Here is a 23,387-nt window from a genome sequence, read left to right on the forward strand (position 1 = left end):
GCGACGGCGGCGGCGCACGTGGTGACGTGCGAGGGGGTGCGGCGCGAGCGGGCGGCGGCGGCGGCGGCAGTGTCTCCGGGACGCGTGTGGAGGTCGGGAGCTCCGAGCTGCTCGGCACAGTTTCTCCGCCTGCTGCTTCGGCGCGGCAGTGCTAGCGAGCGAGCGAGTCCCCGCGAACCCTCGGTGGCGCGGCCCCCTCCTCGCAGCCTCCGCGGACTGACCGCTCGTCTTCCCGCTCGACCGCTCCCCCCCTCCGCGGCCTCGAGGCGCTTTCCGTTGGGCCGATTCCCGCCCGCTTCCTCCTGCTCCCCATCGAAGCTCCAGACATGAGTTTTTCCATCTCTTCAGAGATGAACCAGGTAATACGCGCAGGACCTAGACGGTGGAGGAGGAAGAGGGCGCCCGGATTCCCAGCAGAGGGATGGCGCGGGCGGCTGGGGAGACGGTGCGAGGCGCGGAGCAGCGTCCTGGTCCCGGGGAAGGACGCTTCTGGCGCTGCCATGGTTGCCGGGTCGCGTTGGCGGCCGAGGCGGGTGCCGGCCGCTTCAGAGAGAGCTGGGGCAGAGGAAGTAGGGCGGGAGTTTTTGCCCGTGGATCCTCGGGGGCCTGGGTCAGGGCGCCACGGGGCAAGGATGACTGCTGGAAGGAGGACGCGGGAATCTCCTTTCCCGCTGTCAGGAACCGACTCCTAGTGTCTGGGTCTAACCGAGGTCTGGACTCTCCTCCCTGGGACCTCCCAGGACCCGGCGCGTGTGGGCGGGGAGCCGGCCCCAGGCTGCATCGGTGCTTCGGGCCCGGAGTGGGGTGGCACCGCGTCCCGGATCGCCGTGGGCCGCGGGGTCCTTTGTTCCCGCTCCACGTTGCCCGCTTTTCTTGCCAAGCGCGGGGAGAAGGGGGCGGGAGGAGGGAGGGAGCAGCTGCCCTGACGTGTCGGCGCTGAATGACTGCGTGGCCGGCCAATCCCAGCCGGGGGTGTGCGGGCGCTGGGCGCCTTGCCTTCCAGCCTTGGGAGTGGGCGCCCTCCCGGCCGCGCGGGGAGGAAGGCCTGGGGCTACGGGGCTCCTCAGTCACTCTGGGGCGATCGCCACTTGCCTTTTTACAAAAGAAATCGGCGGAGAGGTTTGCTCTTTTTCCATTCTTAAACGCATCTTGCAAAACGGTGTTTGGTTGTAAGTTCTTGATGGTAGCAAAGTATCAGGCAATATCACATTGAGAGTTGAATGTAAGAAGACTTGGACCACAAATATTTTAGAAATAGATTGACTGTTGCTCAATACATAGTAGACAGAGCTATTGTTTGAAACAGCTGACGTTTCAAAACTTACAGCAACTAGAAATATGCTTCAAGAGCGCAGTTTTGTTTCCTAATGTCTGTTAACCAGTGATGGAGGATTAGAATACCTTGGTATCAAACTGTTGTTTAAGGACTTTATGTGGTGATCTTCGGTCTAGTAATAAGTAACAACTTTGGAAGCCTAGTACTACTCTTAACAGTTGAACAAGTACAGCATTGACTAAACTACCAGAATCCATATTTTCGTTTAATAATTCTAGCACTGGCATTTGATTTAAGGATAACAGAATATTGATGAATAGTTTTAGGCATAATCGTGCTGAAACTTCCATCTTAAAGATGCTGAGGAGAGCAGTTGTATATCTGGAGATAAGGCAAACACTATTTAAAATTGGATTAACGGGCATCTGGGTGGCTCAGTCGTTAAGCGTCTGCCTTCAGCTCAGGTCATGAGCCCAGGGTCCTGGGATCGAGCCCTGCATCGGGCTCCCTGCTCTGCGGGAAGCCTGCTTCTCCCTCTCCCACTCCCCCTGCTTCTGTTCCCTCTCTCGCTGTGTCTCTCTCTGTCAAGTAAATAAATAAAATCTTTAAAAAATAAATAAAATTGGATTAACAATAGTATCATTTAATGCTAGCTGGCAGGCTGCTTATCAAATGTCTATAATTTGGTAGTTGGTGGTAAACCGGACTAGAACCACTGACCTCTTCATTTGTACCGTTTTTCTAACCCCCCCCCCAAAAAAACCCAGAGGATCCCAGGTTTTGGTTTTAGTTTTAAATTGGTATCTTTTGGGCTACTTACTTTGGAGTGGGGGCTTTTTCTTGGTTGAGGTATATTTTAGATGGCAATTGAATGTAGTTTTGCAAATGTGGTTTTTTAATGTAAAATGTTTTCTCATTAGGGAAATGTCTTAATCGCTGATACTAAGATAAAGTACTCCTGAAAATCATTTCATTGACTTTTCAACAATACGATTTTATAGTCAAAGATCTCAATGAAGGAATTCTAAAAGGTCAGAGATCCTCCTGTCTTTAGAGAGTGTAAATGGAGGAATTATGAACAAGGGGGTGATCTCTGGGTTTTTGTTAGAAGCACAGAAAATACATGCTTATCTTCACTTGTAAACTTGAATTACCCCTTGTGATTTCTAAACCTATCAGTATTTTCCTACCTATCAGATCAGTATTCTTTTTTTTTTTTTTTTTGTCAGATCAGTATTCTAGCACTTCTGGTATCAACCTGAATACCCAGCAGATACCTCCACATTATAATGTCCCAAAGCAAATTCCTCTTTTCCTTCTTTACTAACTTTGAGCATGCAGCAAACTCAAAATAACTGTTAAGCTTTTTGGAATTCTAATTTTGATACTGATTTTGATAATGATGCCACACATATCCAAGCTAAAATATAGGATAAGCAAGGGTATATAATATCTTAATGTTTCTGCTTCCCTATTTTATTTATTCCTCCAGACCATTCCCCACAATTCTGCTAGAGTGTTCTTGCTAATAATCCTTTTCTGCTCTCCAGCATTGTTTAAACCTTAACATTGATCTTTCTTACTTCCTCTCCCACTATTTACCATATGCATCCTGCAGACTATAATCCATTGAAACAGAAATAGCTGCAGTTTCTGGAATATGTATGCTGTCATACCCCTTTCCTCTTTTGTTTGAACTATTTTCACTGCTTGATTTATCTGCCTTTCTGGTTGGTCTGTGAAGTTTTCAGGGCTGGGGGAATGGAGTTAACTCCATTGGTATTAGGAGCATCCCATTCCAAATTGTGCCTGCCATATGTTTGGTGCCATAAATGGGAACATAAGAATTTGAGAACAATGAGGATGGAGGAAGTGAATGAGTTTGGTGAGTTTTGAGATGGTAGTTTGAAAGGTGACGTTGGGAATGTATAACTTCTGGTTTTACAGAGATTGATTTCCTTTGTATAATTATAAAACCTGTCCTTTAAAAATAGAGTTCATTCCTATTTTGTGAGTTGGCTGCCCTCAAAAGATTGCCTTGAAACTTAAATAATATTTGTAATTTGCCTTGAGGTTTTAAGGATGCTTTGAAAGTTTGATGATAACATTTTATCTTGCACTTACTGAAGGCCCGAGAAGAATTTGGAGGGGAGGCCATATTGTGCCTACCTTTTTTTTACAACTCTTGGATAAGACCTGTTGAATTGTATTTCAGTTAAGCTAATCTTTTTGGGGCCTGTGGTAACATAACGTGTGAACTTCTGGGTGTTACTAAAGCAGTTTAATTACTCATTTATGAGTCTTCTGTCTCCATTTTCTTGCACTGGCGATACTAAGGAACTGAAGTGTATTTACCAGAATATATTGTATTTGACCCCAGTTTTAATTTTTAAAGTGGATTAGTCAAATGTATATTTTAAATAGCAAAGAAAATTTTTTTTAGATTTTAATTCCTGTGTAGTTAACATACAGCGTTGTATTAGTTTCAGGTGTACAATATCGTGATTTGACAGTTCCATATATTACTCAGTGCTCATTAAGACAAGTGTACTTTTAATCCCCTTCACCTAGTTCACCCATTCCTCTACCCACTTCCCCTCTAGTAACCATCTCTTTGTTCTCTATAGTTAAGAGTCTGTTTTTTGGTTTGTCTCTTTTTTCTTTTGTTCATTTGTTTCTTAAATTTCACATATGAGTGAAATCATGTGGTATTTGTCTTTCTCTGGTATATTCTGCTTAGCATTATACTCTCTAGATCCATCCATGTTGTTGCAAATGGCAGGATTTCATTCTTTTTTATGGCTGAGTAATATCCCGTTGTGTGTGTGTGTGTGTGTGTGTGTTTGTGTGTGTGTGTGTTTGTGTGTGTACATGCCACATCTTCTTTATCCATTCATCTATGGATGGATACTTGGGCTGCTTCCATAGTTTGACTCTTGTAAATAATGCTGCAGTAAACATAGGGGTGCATATATCCCTTTGGATTAGTGTTTTCGTGTTCTTTAAATACCAAAGAAAATTTTAAGTTTTATACTTTTGTATAATTCTAGGTTGTTGGGGCTTTTGGTTTGGCTTTTCAAGGAAAAAAAATTCTGCCCACATTTTTGTTCCACCAGTTACTGAGTTTGAGCTTCACAGACCAAACTAAGATCTACAAATTTTTAGAATCATTTGAAACTCAATTTGCCCAATGCTTACTTGAGTGAAAGTGACTGTGAACTTTCAAAGACATGGTTATGCAGGCAGGAGTTGATATAACCTCCTCCAACTTGGGGGGGGGGGGAGTTGAGAGTAGGGACCTACAGAATATGAGGACAGTAATTGAGTAAAGTAAGTTTGTTGCATTAACTTAAATGTCAAGTGGACTTGCGCTAGCTCTTAAAATCAAGTAGGGTTGTACTGATCATTGAAGAGATGAGATTCATATTAAGACCTTGAGGTACTAGAAAATCTTCAAGTTCTAAATATAGAAGAACTCATTTTATTGCAAAACTAATAATATTGTACAAATTTGTATACCTAGAGTGGCTCCAGAAATTCTTCAGTTTTTCTTCCAAAGGACTGAAGTGATTTTAACCATCTCCCCCCCCCCCAAAAAAAAATTTAAGTAGAACTTCCAATTTATCAAATATAAATGGATGTCATTTTTACTTTTGGTTAGATCAAGACTAGTTTACAGAGAAACACTGAATAATGATTAAAACTGGTATGGTTTTTCAAAAAGCACATTTTAATTATATCAATCTAATTTGCATGGAGGGATTCTCCCTCCCCTCTTCACCATTTTAAGAGCAGCTTATGAAACTGAAGTGAGGAGTTACCAACTATGTCTGTGGATTGGCCACCCAAGTATGTATCATATATACAAAGATTTTCTTAATTTGAGCTTGGTCTTGGCTGAAAATGTCTGAAGGTTTTCTTAGGATGGTGTGTTCTCTCTGTGTACATAGAATTGTGTGGTATTTGGAAATCATTTGTTAGAACTTAATTTTTTTTAAAGATTTATTTATTTATTTGACAGAGAGAGACACAGTGAGAGAGGGAACACAAGCAGGGGGAGTGGGAGAGGGAGAAGCAGGCCCCCCGCTGAGCAGGGAGCCGGATGTGGGGCTGTATCCCAGGACCCTGGGATCACGACCTGAGCCGAAGGCAGATGCCAGACGACTGAGCCACCCAGGCGCCCCAGAACTTACTTCTTAAAGGCTGAACTAACTGGTCTAGATGCAACTCTAGAGCAGAGGAAATCAGTATTACATAATAGTATGATACAGTTTTGTTGCAGGGGTAAGCATTGACCACAGCCCCAACCTGAGTCACAATTACTCAGGATGTCCTTGAAATAGAATAGAACTTAAATTATAGAGAAACCAGTTAGGGCATGTGGGATCCAGCTCCATTACAGATTGTGCATGTGTTGAACTTAACAGTTTGTTCAGTTGGAGCTGGACCAGCCTTCAGTGGGTTCTGGGTTAAGTCATTATTCATTCACCTGAACATAATTGTTAGAATTCTGGGTTTGATTGATGTATCAGGAAAATCCAGGTAATTTTAAGATGTCCATTTTTTAAAGTGTGTACATCTTTCAAATAATTTATTTAGTTCTCGTTTCCTGAATTATAATGACAGTGGTGTCATAGCAGTTCAGGTGATTAAAAAATAAGTACCATCTGAATTTGACACTTGGAGTTGATGACACGTGAAAATGAAGGGGGGAAATGGAGGTAGGAGGACTGAATATTATTACTTTGAAGATGTGGTCTGAACTAGAATTATTCCGTTGGTAGTTTATTACTGTATATAAGCAAAAGGACCATACAAAGAACAGGCATCAGTACTTTCCCTTTTTGTTTATTTAGTTCACTTCTTAGTACTCATCTTTATATTTAAGTTTCTAGGCTAGTTGTTTTGGTAGTGGGGAGATGGGATGGATACAAAGATGAACAAGACAGAGGCTCTGCCTTACAGGGCCTGAATCAAGGAAGATAAGGAGGTCCACAGAAGCCCAACTCAACAGACCAGCTGGAAGATTACACATGGCTTTCAGAGAGTGTTCAGTATGTGGAAGATAGGGAGAAACTTCTCTCAACTGGGGGGATTTGGCAGGGGCTCTATGGAGGTAAGATTTCATCTGGCAGAGGTTGCATTAAGGGTATTCCAAGAAGAGAGAAGAACTTGAACAAAGGTATAGAGGCTAGGAAGAGCAGACCACATTTTGGGGAACAGTGTGTCCGGTTTGACTATAACATTGTATACATGTCTGGGAATAATGCCCAAAGGTTGCTTGCTGGCTGGTGAAAACGGACAGATCATATGTTTGTATGTTAGTTGTAACCTAATAGTAAAGAATATTAGAGTTAACCAATATTTGTATTTGTTCTCTAATCTTGTGCTTGTATATCTCACTCAAATGATACACGTTATTAGCTCCTGTCTTCCAGGGAAAGTGTTTTTTGTTTCTTTGTTTTAATCACCTGAATAGTTGTAGGTTAAATGAAAAATGTTTATGTATAATTGCATTTGTGTTATTTTCTGTACTTGTGTCATTGACAATAAGATGTCTTCAAGATAAGAACTTTGATCTAATCCACTTAGATCAATGACAGTCTTTGATCATTCTGAGTATCTAAAATTTGTCATTATTACAGATTATGATGCATGATTATCACAGAAGAAATTCGTGTCTATAGCTTTTAAGGACTTGATTACATCATTTCAAGCCTGATAGTTTTGGAATCACCATTAGAGCTTAAGACACCTCTGCCTTCACTTCAACCACCTGTCTTCATACCTTGAGGAAGTGCTGAGTTTTAACACTCCTTTGTCCTTGGATTATCTAAGAGGTCCCAGAAATCCATTTCTCACCAGTTCAGTAGGTAAGTGAATATTCAGTGCTCAGTGCAACATTAAGACACATTGTTCTTCTGAAGACTGTGTCCAGTCTACTAACAGCCTTTCATAATTTTCTTAAAGGGGAAGTCAGTAATCATTTGTAGAAAAAAAAATTTTCTGTTTTTTCTTTCTATAAACTATTTTGAATTTAATCAGCTCAAACTGAAATCTCCTATTGCTGCTTTTTAATGATAGATTTTGTATAGCCGTTAGTCAGTTGTTCACAAGTAAAGGTGAAATGGAGCTTTTTTTTAAAGAACATTAAGTTTCTAGCATGTATTCTTAGGAGATAAGTGATTTCTAATATCTGAACCTTGCGAAGGGAACAGAATTTACATTTGTCTTGTATATCTTTGCTTTGGGAGTAAAGCAATGACAGCAGCCCAGAAGATGGAAGCCTGTAAGTGATGGCCACTTTACATCCTTCCAGGGTTCTTAGATTGCTCCTTGTTTGGGTTTGTGCAGGGCTGGGTTGACATTTCTTACCCTTCGCAATGAATGTGCATGGAAACCTAGACCAAAAGCGTTGAGATACTCACCGCTGTATGAATCCTCAAAGACTTAGGACCAAAGTACAGGGGTACAAAGACTTGGACATTCAGTGCCAGTGTTTCAGCAATGTTTTTTGTGTAATAACATTTTTGTGTTGATAGGATGGAATTTGAAAATAAAGATACCATATTACTCTTTAAGGAATAATTATAAAAATCCTCATTCACAAGTAAAATAACACCGCTTTCTTTCTGCCCTTTAGCCAAATTTATAAGGAAAAATGATTCCCAATGGATATTTAATGTTTGAAGACGAAAATTTTATTGAGTCTTCTGTTGCCAAATTAAATGCCCTGAGGAAAAGTGGCCAGTTCTGTGATGTTCGACTTCAGGTATTTAAAACTTAATTGGAAACCTACAGAATTGATATTTTATTCCTAAAAGCAGTAAGTTCTTAGATTTGCTTATTTTCTTTTTCATGGTAGGCATTTCATGAAATAACTTTAAAAAACAATGATTTACTTATAAATATTAAAGAATCCGGTGTGGTAATTAGCTATACATAGTCCACAGTACTTCTAATTTTAATTCCTCATAATTTCAGGTGTGTGGCCATGAGATGTTAGCACACAGAGCAGTCCTGGCTTGCTGCAGTCCCTATTTATTTGAAATCTTTAATAGTGATAGTGATCCTCATGGAATTTCTCATGTTAAATTTGATGATCTCAATCCAGAAGCTGTTGAAGTCTTACTGAATTATGCCTACACTGCTCAGTAAGTACTTTATAAATTGTATAATTAGGGGATGTCATCAGGAAATTCCAAGTCTGTCTAAATTTATTTCAGTTAAGTATTTGTGTTTTAAGGCCTTAGTATCCTAAGTGATAAAGAACTTTTTTTTTAAAAGGTTGAAAGCCGATAAAGAATTGGTAAAAGATGTTTATTCTGCGGCAAAAAAGCTGAAGATGGACCGAGTAAAGCAGGTAGAGTACCAGAAGTTAACATATATAAGGAGGACTATTACTAGCAAGTCTGTTTTTACATGGTTAGAATGCATAATTTGTCATAAGCCATTTTTTAGTTTCAAGAACTTGAAAATGTCCCCTTCCCCTAGAGAACTGAATGTTATTTTAACCATTTATTAACCATTTAGCTATAGTTATAGAGAAAAGTCATATTTCACTCAGATAATTTGAGCTAAACCCATGCTCTTCCAGTAGTCTTCTCGGTCGGGTAGCTGTATCAGTCACTGATAGCAGGATGTAAAATAAAATACTCCTGTTTTTCTCAAGAGTTAATCATATAACTTAACTCAGTTCATTTGTTCTTCATTCTGGAGTTCCTCTTTAAAAGGTCTTCTAGAGGGGCGTCTGAGTGGCTCAGTCGGTTGGGCGTCTGCCTTCAGCTCAGGTCATGATCCCAGGACCCTGGGATCGAGCCCCGCATCGGGCTCACTGCTCAGCGGAGAGCCTGCTTCTCCCTCTCCCTCTGCCTGCCACTCTGACTATCTGGTGCTCTCTCTCTGTCTGTCAAATAAATAAATAAAATCTTAAAAAAAAAAAAAGGTCTCCTAGAATTTAACGCCAGTGAGAGCTGCTTAATAATTCATAGAATAAAAAGCATTTAATTTTGGGGGTGCCTGGGTGGCTCAGTTGGTTAAGCGTCTGCCTTCGGCTCAGGTCATGATCCCAGGGTTCTGGGATCGAGCCCCACATCAGGCTCCTTGCCCAGTGGGGAGCCTGCTTCTCCCTCTCCCTCTCCCTCCGCCACTCCCCACTTGTGCGCTCACATGCTCACTCTCTAACGAATAAATAAAATCTTTAAAACAAAAAACATTTAATTCTCTAATTTGGGGGTCAGTAAACTGTAAGCCAGCTGCCTGTTATAAAGTTTTATTGGAACACAGCTTTCATTTACATATGGTCTCTGGCTGCTTTCCACCTGTCGTGATGGAGTGGAGTAGTTGCGACAAAGACAGTATGGTCCAAAAGCCTAAAATACTATTTAGCCTTAAGAGGAAGTTTCCTGGCCCCTCCTGTAATGTCACGTCTCTGCATCCTTCTATGATTTGTAGCACATATTCCTCAAGTTTGCAGTGCAGGTTTTCCCTAATGTTGCTCTTTTTCCAAAATTATTTCCTACCTGTCTTATCTTTTGCTCCAGCCAAACTAAATCGTTCGCAACATCTCTCTTCCCTGCTTCCTCTATTCTGCATTCAGCATCATCTTCCGTGTAGATCCCAGTTCAGATACTGCCTTCACGATGAAGTCTTAACTAATTATTCTAGTCGGAAATACTTATTTGAACATTTCATATGCATTATCACAGCATTTCAGTTTGTTGCATCTTTCCTTAAACAACTTAGACATTTGAATGGCATTCTTCGATGTTTGTTTGTATACGTATGTTCTTCCCATTGTTGTTTGATTAAGGCAGTGATTTTTGATTCATCTTTATATCTTCACATAATGCTTATGCATTGAGTATTAAATATTTGTTAAATAAAATATATGTAAGTGTTGGTGCTTGTGTATTTCTTTTCCAAGGTTTGTGGTGATTATTTACTATCTAGAATGGATGTTACCAGCTGCATCTCTTACCGAAATTTTGCAAGTTGTATGGGAGACTCCCGTTTGTTGAATAAGGTTGATGCTTATATTCAGGAGCATTTGTTACAAATTTCAGAAGAGGAAGAGTTTCTTAAACTTCCACGGCTAAAGGTAAGGAGTAAAAATCTATCAAGAGATATATACTACTTAGTTCCAGGCACGGAATCTTTGTCCCATGTTTCAAGCATGTAAGTAATGGTTGGGAAAAAGACAGTACATTGAAATGATACTGTTATTTTTAGCAGTGTAACAGTTTTCTGCCTACCTGTTTGTGTATTTTTTGGCTACTCATTTTCTTATAAATTAGAGTAAATATATGGGATGTGATTGGGCATCTATGACCGTTTTATTATGAAATTGAGCATTTAGCTGAGGATTAGAGACTCAACACTGATCTATGTGTCACTGTTTTTTCCTAACTCTAGTTGGAGGTAATGCTTGAAGATAATGTTTGCTTGCCCAGCAATGGCAAATTGTATACAAAGGTAATCAACTGGGTGCAGCGTAGCATCTGGGAGAATGGAGACAGTCTGGAAGAGCTGATGGAAGAGGTTAGTTTTAAAGTAAATGGGATTCAACAATTCTTAAAATTTATTTTGCTATAACATGAAGGATTCCCTCTCACTTTTATTTTATAACCATGACCCTAAAGAATTTAAATTTTGCTATAGGTACCCCTAAGCTGAGAAACAGGGGGGGTGTCCAGGTGAGCTGAATGAACCGTTCAGTTTGGTCTTCTGCTTTTCTTTTTTTATTTCTTCGCTTATTATGTGCTGTTAACTTCCTTTAAAGTAGCATGTAATTTGCTTTAGAAATGGGAGGTGGAACTGAAATTTTCTGTAGATTCTAAGTTTTTCTTCACAGGTTTTTGCTTTAAATTTGAAAGTAGGTAAAAGCTTCTAATGGTTGTTCCTCCCCATTGATTTATCTCCCCATAGGTTTATTAACAAAACTAGGATACCCAAGACTGAAGAAACAAGAAGAAACCTCAAGTGTATTGACACGTAAAGAAGCAGCAGTCCTGCCCCAGTTCTCCTAAGAAAAATCCGCTGTGGGCAGAGAGCGATGATGATTTAATGGTGTTTACTCCTTTACAGGATTCTCTCTTTAAAGCTTTGTGTTTTTCAATGGTGTTGTTCATACATATAGTCACTCACTTACCTTGGGCTACTTTTTAAAAACACACAAGAAAAATTTGATGGAGAAATGGTGGGAATTAAAACATATGCAGATGGAGCAGTAGAGTGACCCTGCATCTGTCATTCCACTTGAGCCTTTCACACTCACTAAAGGCTTACCAGATCTGTTAGGCCTTGAAACGTACTGTTATCATGTCCTAGGAAGGCCAACAGGTGCTCCCTAAGTTTTATATCATTTCCCACTTGAAAATGAGGTGCATTAACCATGTGTTTGCATCTGCTAAGGGAGGTATCTCTACAGCTTGTTTGCGTTTTGCATTTGCTTTTTATCTGTTTTTCTCGGCATTGCCTACAGGACAGAAATATGTTAATGCAAATCAGACCACTTCAAAGGTGTAAGCCATACTCCACATTTTATTGTAAATATGTATATTCTTTAAGAGCCTCTATATATTGTACTAGTGGTTTTTTTCTTAATGCCATATAATAGAAGCTATGAGAAAATGAAGATTTCTTTCAAGCCAATCAAGCCAAGGACTCTTCCGGCCAGTATTAGAAGATTCTGTATTTGATTTTTGTTTTTTAAATTTTTACAACCATGACCTGTATTTTCTTTACTTCGGGATCCTGCCAGAGCAAGATGTCAAGAAGTTCAAGAAGCACACTGGAGGTTACCTTGAGGCGTTTGTGTGATCTGCATACTAGTGGAGTAGCCATGGAGACGGTAGCCACATGGGTGTTCTGTTGCTGTTTTGCAGGTTCAAACCTTGTACTACTCAGCTGATCACAAGCTGCTTGATGGGAACCTACTAGATGGACAGGCTGAGGTGTTTGGCAGTGATGATGACCACATTCAGTTTGTGCAGGTACACATTGCACATCTGAGGTAACCGCAGGTTAAAATGGGATTAGAGCATTTTATAGCATACTGAAATTTTCCTTTAATAAGGAAAGTGGAAGAATTTCATTGGTATAACTGAACAGAAACATTTTTGGGACAAAACAAGCCTATCTTTCTTAACAGTTACTGTTTTTGCCACATAAAAAGAAATGAATTCAACACATTTAGATTTTTTTCCTCAATGAAATAGGATTTACAGGTAGAAAGGCCAATAAGATGAAGCAAAGTAGAAATTGATTTTTTTGGGTTAGATTACAAAAAAATACTTTGCAACAGGAAGAGTGTTGTTAGACCCTATTTTTTATTATTATTTTTTTTTTAAATCTCAGGTATAAACTTTTTTAGTCTAGGGACAAATAATTGAGAGAAAAGTATACAAATCATAAGTGTCAAATAGTGAACCCACTAATTTAAACACTACTTGAGTCAAGAAGAGATTTCTACCATCCTGGAAGCCTTTCTTTGCCCCTTCCCAGTCACCTCCCTACACAGTCCCCCAGGGGAAACCATTATTCTAACTTTTGAAACAATAGACTAGTTTGCCTGTGTTTGAAGTGAACATAAGTGGTCATATAGTATGCATTCTTTCTGTTTGGCCTTCAGCTCAACGTTTTATTTGTGAGGGATAAACTATAGAGTAGGCTGAGTTAACCCAGTTTTAAGGGATGGTTTTCTTTAATAGAAAGTAAATGATAAACCTGATTGGTGAAGTTCTCAGGTATTCTGTGGCAGTAGTGGCCAAAGATCTTTACTTTCACAAAAAGTGTCAGGGTTTGAGTTGAGAACTTTGTTCATACTTGTGCATTTTGAACATTTAGAATATTTTTCCTCATAACTCTAAAGATGTTAACATTTTTTTTATTTTTATTTTTTTTAAAGATTTTATTTATTTGACAGACAGAGACAGCGATAGAGGGAACACAAGCAGGGGGAGTAGGAGAGGGAGAAGCAGGCTTCCCGCTGAGCAGGGAGCCTGATGCGGGGCTCGATTCCAGGATCCTGAGATCATGACCTGAGCCGAAGGCAGACGCTTAACAACTGAGCCACCCAGGCGCCCCAATGTTAACATTTTTTTTAAAAGTTACTCTTTAAACAAGCGAAGTTTGAGGGCCCGATAAGTGGCAGGCCGTGATGTTAGGTGTGTGAGGGACAGTTTCTGCGTGCAGGACCTTACAGCCGTAGGTTGCAGTGGTACAGTCTTACAAGAGGTAATCTGCAAAAGGCATAAAGGGGAGGGCATAGTGGAACAGGAGAGAAACTAGGGAAATGGAGGCAACATTTGAGCAGTCCTAGGATTGAGACGAGTTTGCATAGCAGAGGGAAGTGTGTCAACAAACAATACCTGTGCAAGGATGATAGGCTTAGAATGGCTGGCCACAAGATTGAGAAAATAGGGAAATGCCACCTGATGGGGGCTTACACTTGATCCTACAGGTAGTGGGGAACTTTCAAAGATTTTTAGACCAGGGAGGAAAGTGGTATGAAGAGAGAGATTTCACAGCTTTAGTAATAGTGTAAAACTGGGCAATAGTCCAACAATAGGGGGATTGGTTAAATTACTGTATTTCTGTACAGCAAAAATCCACACAGTCATATTTAAGACAAGGTTAACTATCAGATGGGCAGTCTCTAGGTCATGGGACTCCAACTGATCTGTGGTTGGTTTCCTTTTGTTTTTCTTATTCTAGTAAGTGATTGCATTAAACCCTTCAATTTTTATGACCCAAGTACAGAAGGTAGATTAAAGTTTGTGGGACCAATTTACAGACTTTTATAAGTAGTCGTTAAAAAAAATGACGACTTGATCCAAGGGCCTGAAGGAGGAAGAGTGGACTCTAGACATTTATAGTTTCAAAGGTTGAGTGAGTCCTTAGTAATCATTTAGAGTAAGAAAGTTAAGGAAAAGGAAGAATTTGAGAAAATGGGATTCTGACATGTGACTCATTAGAAGGTGGTTCCCTGGATAAAAATCATGAAGTAAAACAGGATGAGGGGACACATTAGGCTTGAGGAATAGGAAAAGAGTTTGAGAAGAAGCCATTAGAAAGGAAGGAAGAAGTTAGAATCAAAATATGTTAAAAAGCTAGCTAACATCGGTAGAGAAAGTTTGAAGGAGGACAATAAATTGTTAATTGTGTCAAATCATTCTTTGGGAGGTCATGTAAAAGAAGGTTATAGATACCATCTCTTCTGCATTAGTTTTGGGAGGCCCCTTGGTAACCTTTAGTGGGTGTAAGTTCCAAAGAGTATTAAGGTCAAGAATCCCTTAGCGTGAGAAGTAATAGTGGTTGAAAAAGAAACAGCCACCAGAGATTACCCCCTGGCAAGCCAGAGGCAAAGAAAGTGGAGCCAGTGGGTGGCTGGGTGGGAGGAGTTGATACAGGAAAGTTTGAAGATAAAGGAGAGGAAAGGATTGTGTTTGAAAATGTTCCAGAAGGAGTATAAAGGAGTTAACCAGCACTTCTGTACGACTTGTTAAAAAAAAAAACCCAAATAGTCTTCGTTGTTACCATGCTTTTCTCTTTCACACTGATTTTTTTTTTTTTCTCAATTATAGTCCATATGTTAGAACAGTTTTCTTACTGTGATAAAAGCTCTTAATGTAAGCATCATCAACTTGTGATACTTTGGATCCCTTCTTCCCACAGGTTGGGATGGCGTTTTATGTAACTTGTAATTTCTAGTAGCAGAGGACACAAGTCTCATAGTATAAAAAGAGTGGCTTTATACTCAGAACTTCTAATCTTTCTTTTAGTTGTATTGCATTAGGCAATGCATATCTTCTCTGAGTATTGTTACCTATAAAATGGATAAAAGGGCAGTACTGCCCTTACTGGATTAAAAGAGATGATGTGAATAAAGTGCCTAATAATACCTAGGTATATAATAAATGTCTAAGTAGAATTTAATGGTAACCATTAACATGGTGCATTCTCTGCCTCTTCTCAAAATAGCCTCATATGCTGTAACCACGCTTGTTGAATGGCGCAGACCAAACTTTTCACAGCTTCAAGTAGCTACCAAAATCTTCTCCTCTAAGAGTTGTTACGTGGCTTTTTGTTTCCACAAGAAACAAATTTCTACTATAAATCTTACCTACCCATGTGTCTCTGGCCCTGGGGACTGAAATAAGTGGATAAGCAGACTCGGTTAGGTACTCAGCATGGTACCTGTTCATTTGGTAGTTCCTCTTAGGGTGTCTTTGACTCCTCTAATTCCATGTGATCATAGCCTTTAGAAGTGTCAAGGGCTAAAGTAATTGGAAGAAAACCATCAAAGGGAACTCATACACAAGAACACAATGTAATTCTCTTAACAATCATTTGAAAATTTATAGCTTTGCCCATTTCTCCCTCTTTTAGTGGTCCTGTGTATTCTACTTTTGTGAATGTTTGGTTCTTTTAGTATTACTGTTCCATTTCTGGTTACTATTTTTTGTGTTTTGATGTAGTTTGATTTGTCTAGAAAAGCACTCTATAATACCTATAAGGTTGTCCTGAAGAAATATACCTTTCAGTGTTTCTTGTAACTGCCACTTTTGTCCTGAAAAATACTTCTCAGAGGGACTGGATTGGATAAATGTCTGCTCACTCTTTGCTGGCATTGTATGAAGGGTATCAGAGTACATATGATTTAATTACATTTGACCATTTCTTGGAGACAGTGGGTTAAATGTATTGTTTCAGATAATTCACCCTTTTAAATTAATAAGCTCTTTTGGAAGATGATTCTACACTTAGTATAAAGAGTATGTGAGCTTATGTAGATTTGGGGGGGTCCTTCCCCCCCTCCCCCCCCCGAGGTATCTGATATTTGATCTACAACATGTTTTTTTAATTGTTTAAATGGAGCTTTTCCTGACCAGGCTACTTGTGTAGGTATAGTTGTTTCTTTACAAGTGGAGATGGAAGCATGCCAGTAATTTGTGTCAATTGGAAAGTTGGTTTGTTTTAAATTTAGTTCTGATATAAACGTCATACATAGGTGAAAGATACTGTTTTTTCAGTGTTGTGGAATAGCTCAGGAACAAAGGTACACCAGGTATGGCCTTTGGCTAGGTTTCTGTAGCTGCCTTTTGATTTTGCAGAAAAAGCCACCACGTGAGAATGGCCATAAGCCGATGATAAGTAGCAGTTCCACTGGATGTCTCTCTTCTCCAAATGCTACAGTACAAAGCCCTAAGCATGAGTGGAAAATCGTTGCTTCGGAAAAGACTTCAAGTAAGTGTATTACATTTGTCAGATTGTCTTTTATTTTTAAAGGAGTGTTGAGTGGAACCATTTAATAACTTTGAAAGTGATGGTTTGTGGAGAAAAAACTAAGAAGCAACTAAATTTGGAAAAGAGTAGCAGATCATTCCACTCTGGAATCTGGAGTCCAGTTCAGGATCACGCAGCAACCAAAAGTAATAATAATTGCATCTTAAACATAGAACTTTTGTGCTTACAGATAACACTTACTTGTGCCTGGCTGTGCTGGATGGTGTATTCTGTGTAATTTTCCTTCACGGGCGAAACAGCCCACAGAGCTCACCAACGAGTACTCCAAAACTAATTAAAAGTTTAAGCTTTGAGGTGCAACCAGATGAGCTAATAGAAAAGCCCATGTCGCCCATGCAGTATGCACGATCTGGTCTGGGGACAGCAGAGATGAACGGCAAGCTCATAGCAGCAGGTGAGAACAGAACAATGAGTGTTTTCTTACTGGAAACTTTCAGCTGGCTAAGCCTCTTAAATGGACGTTTGTGCTTGCTAGTGACATGTGAACTTTGGAAGACAGGGTTTAATGTGCCTTCTTCCTTGGCATTCTACTTTACCACATTCTAAAAAGACTAAGAAATAAAAAGTAAATACTATTGTGTTGCCTAACCTTTAAGTAAATGTCTGTTTCTAATTCTTAAACTATAATGTAGCTGAATTATTCTGTCCTTATTTTCAAGCCAAGACTAAGCAATTTACTCATACTGCTAATGTTGTTTGGCTATTGTAAGCAGTTAGTTAAAACATCAACTAATGGGGCCTTACTAAGTTTATGGATAAAAATTCCTTTTCTCATTGTGCAGATTACTTAAATCATTCTGGACCAGAAAGCCTGGTCCAGTTTAATAAACGTAAATCTTGATGTTTCTTTTACCAGGTGGCTATAACAGAGAGGAGTGTCTTCGAACAGTTGAATGCTATGATCCACATACAGATCACTGGTCCTTTCTTGCTCCCATGAGAACGCCAAGGGCTCGATTTCAAATGGCTGTACTCATGGTAAGCGCATTATGTTGCAGGAAGAAGCAATCCATATTTAACTGTTTCTCATACTTCAGAATGGCAGAAATTCTAATCTCTCACTTTTGATATAGGGCCAACTCTATGTGGTAGGTGGATCGAATGGCCACTCAGATGACCTGAGTTGTGGAGAGATGTATGATCCAAGCATAGATGACTGGACTCCTGTTCCAGAATTGAGAACTAACCGTTGTAATGCAGGTAAAATTACTTTCCGTCTGGGATAAATCAGTATTTAAGTATGATAATTAAATTATCAAGATATAACCTTATTTTATACTCACATAGGAGTATGCGCTCTGAATGGGAAATTATACATCGTTGGTGGCTCTGATCCATATGGTCAAAAAGGACTGAAAAACTGTGATGTATTTGATCCTGTAACAAAGTCGTGGACAAGCTGTGCTCCTCTTAACATTCGTAAGTTTTTTTGTGTCATGTTTTTTGTTTTGGGGGTTTTTGTGTGTGTGTGTGTGTGTGTATTTTAACTTCTGAATCAACAGTATATGTAGTATACGACTTAGAGTTTTGGGAGATAAAATAATTTGGTTCGACTTGGTTTTATAGGTAGACACCAGGCTGCAGTCTGTGAGCTTGGTGGTTATTTGTACATAATTGGAGGCGCAGAGTCTTGGAATTGCCTGAACACAGTAGAACGTTACAATCCTGAAAATAACACCTGGACTTTAATCGCTCCCATGAATGTGGCTAGACGAGGAGCTGGCGTAGCTGTTCTTGATGGTGAGTGTTGGGATTTGGAAAAGTGAGGAATAGGGAGTGATGAGTTTCTTCTAAAATTCCAAGAGAATGTCAATGATACTTATACTATATACTTGTATAATTAGAATTCAGAAGCAGCCATCTTTTCTGATGTAGTAGGGATTGATGGTTTGTCTTTTAGAAGTCTTTTCTAATAGAGACTCAGTACTTAATATATCAACACACTAGTCTTTTGATGAGTTCACTAAATGAAGTTCTAAGTTTTCCTTCCATAAACCATATGCAAAATGTATCATCTTGGGAGTTTGTTCCTTTAGAGCAAGAATTCAAAGAATTTGATTTGCAAAAAGCAAAAATAAGTGCAGATCATCTAGATCTAGTCTTTTCTAATTATCTACTCCATACCTAATTGGAAGCAATACTTAAGACTATTTTAAAAAGTCTTTCCAAAGCATTAAACTTGGTTTTATATAGACACAGCTTTCTTTTCACATCCATTTTACTGATTTACATGTTTAATTATGTAATTATAATAATGAGTTTAGTTAACATTGTCTTGGGAGTAAAGCAGGATCTTAGTTAAGCTGTGACTCAACTGCTGAAAGCTCAGATGTGTAGACATGCCAGCAAGTAGCCTACTGGCCTGTAGCCTGCAGCCCCACCCCCAAGCCTTGTCCGTTTTTCTCTAAGTATATAGATGCAGACAGGTTGTGACAGATAAGGAAATAATGAATTTTTTTTTTTTAAGATTTTATTTATTTATTTGACAGAGATACAGCGAGAGAGGGAACACAAGCAAGGGCAGTGGGAGAGGGAGAAGCAGGCTTCCCGCTGAGCAAGGAGCCTGATGCGGGGTTCGATCCCAGGACCCTGGGACCACGACCCAAGCCGAAGGCAGACACCTAACAACTGAGCCACCCAGGCGCCCCATGAATTTTTTTTTAATGCTAACCTTTTATCTGTTTGAAAATAACTTATTAACTGTTCTGCATATATATTTGAAAACAAGTGATGACTCCTGGTCTCTTTCCAAGAAGTTTTTGTACCAAAATAATTTTATATAGTTGGAAAGCTCAAGAAAATGTTCAGTTATCTGAAATCTGCTTTTCTTTAACTTCTTTTGAAGGACTAATACAAAATTTCCAGTGCACAGAACTACTCTGGCTTGCCACTAGTTAGCTGCATTTTTAGGTGAATTGTCCACCTTCTTTGTGCCTCATTTCATCTGTGAAATGGCAGTAATAGTAGCTACCACAAAGAATTGTGGGAATTACACTTCAGTTAGATGCTACCCCTCTCCTTTCAAATTGCCTGAGTTCCAGGTATGAATGGGTTTTTATCAGTTTTATTCTGTTTGTATCCATAGGTCCTAGAGAGCGCTTGCCACCTTAGTGAGGCATTTAAGGAGTATTTTCTGATAGAATGAGCAGGCATTTCTACTAAGAACCACTGATTTTAGCAAAAAACAGATTAAATAGTTTTTTTCTTATTCTCTCTAGCTTTACCTTCTTTCCTTTCTCTTTTAGGAAAATTGTTTGTAGGTGGGGGCTTCGATGGTTCTCATGCCATCAGTTGTGTGGAGATGTATGACCCAACTAGAAATGAATGGAAGATGATGCGAAACATGACTTCACCAAGGAGCAATGCTGGGATCGCAACTGTAGGGAACACCATTTATGCAGTGGGAGGATTTGATGGCAATGAATTTCTGAATACGGTGGAAGTCTATAACCTTGAGTCAAATGAGTGGAGCCCCTATACAAAGATTTTCCAGTTTTAACAAATTTAAGACCCTTTCAAACTAACAGGCTTAGTGATGTAATTGTGTTTAGTAGAGGTACACTTGTGAATAAGGAGGGTGGGTGGGTATAGATGTTGCTAACAGCAACACAAAGCTTTTGCATATTGCATATTAAACATGCTGTACATACTTTTTGTGTTTATTGGGAAAGGAATGCAAAGATGAAGGTCTGTTTTGTGTATTTTTAGGACTACTTTGGTTATTTTACTTTTTGGAAGTTGATATTGTGAAAGAATAAACCAAGACTTGATCGGGCATGTCATTTCAAGAAGTCCCCTCTCCTCCACATTTGTTTTTGCCAATTTGCACATTGAATGACTCTTCCCTCAAACATGTATTATGGGGCAAGAGGGGGTAGGGTTTAAGATCTAGGCAGTTGGGTTTTTTAAGGGCCCTTTTTCAATAACTGGAACACTCTATACAAAAGAGACTGACTTATTTAACTAGATAACAATGACTATTTTTGTTTTTATTAAAAGAAAGCTGACATGCCTACCAAGATTTAATCTTTTATGATTGCCTTTTTATAACTTTTTATATTCTCAGCACAGTGCTTTACCTGTTGAAGATATGGCAGATTCAAATTACTGAAGCAGGGTGGCAGTCTTAAAGGATGCGGAGTGAGGTGTTTTATACGCCCAGAATGCAAACTTCTAAGCTTTTGCCTCAGCTACTTTTTTTTTTTTTTTTGAGAATGCAGTACCATTGTTTATTTGAATGGAGTTGCTGAACAGTAACATAGCTATGATTTTTATTTGGAACACTGATTTCAAATATTTTGACTTCCTGAGGGTATATTTTATATAGCAAGACACTTAATATATAACAGTAAAGAACAGTGAAGTACTTTATTTTCTAAATAATTCTTGTCTTTATTTATCATTAACAAAACAGTCCTAAATAGCGCCCTCGATTGTGAAAAAAAATTAAACTGTATTGGGTGTATGAATGCAGCCTTTATCAGAACTATGTTTTTGTTCAGTTTTTCTCTTCATATGGATAAATACTGGTTGGGGTGACTTTATCGAATGTGTTGTGCTACACATATAACTTATGGTGCCAAATTAGCACATCCTAATGCTTGCTGCCAATGCAAACATATTAAAGGTACTTGCAGGAAATCCTTGCACCATGGAATTAATATCCAAGTGTTGTTTGTGTACTCATTCATGACTAAAAGCTTTGGGGACAATTTTTTTTCCCCCAGTAATAATGAGTATTTGTGGGAAAATAGTCACCTGACACATCTGAAATAAGAACTGATGGTAAGATTTTTTTCTCAGAGAAGACAAACACACAGGAATCTAATGAGCCAACTAGGACAAGATGACTACGAGTGGCTAACCTGGATTAGGAAGAAAATTGTTCCACTGGTACCTAGACCCCTTCTTTCTCTCATTCCACAAAAACCATCAAGAAAGCTCACCTGGTGGCTATGTAGTTGCTGACTGTATTTGTTGATTTGGTTCTGGACTAAAACTAGGTTGGCAGATTTGAATTTGCCTAATAGGATGACTATTTTTTTTAAATGGATCTGTATATGTCTTCTTTAGCCCAAGGAAATAAAATTTTAGTTGGGGATTCAGCAATAAAATATTTGAAATTACTTCTCAATTTCTAAGTAACCTGCTAATTCCCAAGTAGCATTAAGCAAGTAATAGGTGTGAATACTCTGGGTCAGAGTTTTTCTGTATTATTGATGCCAAACAGGTAGTTTTGGTGGTTAAAAGTATGTTTTTTAAGTATGTTTTGAATATAAGAAGAAGCTCCCATAAAGGGGGAAAAAAAACAGTGCTCATTGACCAGTTTATATTTATCTCCATCTAAAAGGTACACGTTTTTCTTGAGGGAAGGAGAAAATGTGGCATCGCTTCAAGATAATTAAAAATGTTTTTACCACCAGTATGGGTTTGGGGGTAGTTTAGAAATAACGTTGGTAATAACCACCCTTGTGATCAATTGTAATAATGCATAAAACATACAGATGCCTAAAACAGTAGCAAAACTATAAAATACCTGCTTGAATTAATAGTAATTGGTTCTACTCACACATGAATTTTCTTTTATTGTGACATTCAATGTAGGGTTTTGATTTTTGGCTTCTAGTATGTCATACGTGCTTTCCCATTCAACATGTTTTAGAATTCCTTATATTTTAGGGGAAAAAACTGGATCTGGGCGTTTAATACAGTCCTAGGATCCTTAATACTCTAGGTGTGCACCCTATGATTTCTCCAGATCTTTGAATTCTTAAAACCAAAGTAGGTAAAAGAAAGAGTCCCTGGAGGATATTTCTGCAACTTCATAGTTGCCTTTGGAAGAATATGAGATCACAGAAAATTTTGTCTCTGTTAGTCATTTATTTGTATCCTACTTGGTTCCAAAAAAGGATTTGAAGAGTCTTTCATTGAATGGATGAATTAACTGGGTGAAAAAAAAAAAGAAAAGAAAAACAAGGAAACACCAATGTATGTAATATAATGGTGGTTAACCAGGGTGTTGGATAAGAGTGGTGGTGTTTAAGGGTACAGACTTGTAATGAGTAATAAATAAACCTGAGATCTAATGTGCGGTATGATGAATATAGATAATAATGTTAGGCTATAAATCCATCGCAGTCATGTTGCAATATATAAATGCATCAAAGTAAGTAAGCTATACACCTTAAACTTAACAGTGTTACATGCCACATTTATTCATTTTTTAAAAATCAAGGAATAGTGGAATCTGTAGGTTAACAAGGAATTCTTCGAAGCACCAGTTTCTTTCATAGTAAAAACCAGAAGGTTCTCAGTTGTAAAACGATGCACTGAGCAACAGGTACTAGCACGAAGGCCAACAGAATGTTGAAACTTTGCTATTAATAGCTCCATGCCTTACTGAGGGTTGAATAAGAGCGAGAAGCAAAAAGCTCAGTTACTAAGTGTGTATAGGGTTGATATCTTGTGGAATTTAAGAACCTATAAAGGGTGTACATCTGAATACATTTGCTCAAAGTGAGCAAAGGGAGTAATTTTAGCCTGGGAAAAAGGCACACACAGTACCAAACTTGGATGAAGGAAAGAGAAATGAGGGAATGACACAAGATGAACTGAAATACACAGCAAGTTAGGAATAGGAGTTGCTGTATTAAAAGGTTGAAATGTACCTACCAAATGTAAATAGTCCAGTAATTAGCAAGGCCAGCTATCCATTAAGGCTACTCCCAAATCAAAAGATCTCTAGATCTTAGAATTCTTAAAATTGAAGTAGGTACCTTCTACATTAAGCAAGTGTTTTGTC

General features: G+C 38.9%; 1 protein-coding gene across 3 annotated transcripts; it reads left to right on the forward strand.

Annotated features, from left to right (window-relative positions):
• The first annotated feature begins 77 nt into the window (after positions 1–77).
• Positions 78–22,671, forward strand: IVNS1ABP (influenza virus NS1A binding protein). 3 transcript variants are annotated; one of them, XM_036078128.2, is made up of 15 exons: positions 78–359; positions 6,922–7,149; positions 7,920–8,048; positions 8,261–8,430; positions 8,564–8,639; positions 10,203–10,376; positions 10,691–10,816; positions 12,163–12,270; positions 16,393–16,525; positions 16,755–16,979; positions 17,442–17,563; positions 17,659–17,785; positions 17,873–18,004; positions 18,152–18,325; positions 19,831–22,671. In XM_036078128.2, exons 3-15 carry the CDS (start codon positions 7,938–7,940, stop codon positions 20,082–20,084), a joined length of 1,932 nt encoding a protein of 643 aa, XP_035934021.1. In that variant the 5' UTR covers positions 78–359; positions 6,922–7,149; positions 7,920–7,937; the 3' UTR covers positions 20,085–22,671. The 3 variants fall into 3 exon arrangements, with proteins under 3 accessions (XP_035934021.1, XP_035934026.1, XP_035934022.1); XM_036078129.2 differs by lacking the exon at positions 78–359 and adding an exon at positions 1,011–1,119; XM_036078133.2 differs by lacking the exons at positions 10,203–10,376; positions 10,691–10,816.
• The last annotated feature ends 716 nt before the right edge of the window (positions 22,672–23,387 follow it).

This window comes from Halichoerus grypus, chromosome 7 (assembly GCF_964656455.1).
Source record: "Halichoerus grypus chromosome 7, mHalGry1.hap1.1, whole genome shotgun sequence".
Classification (NCBI taxonomy): Eukaryota; Metazoa; Chordata; class Mammalia; order Carnivora; family Phocidae; genus Halichoerus; species Halichoerus grypus.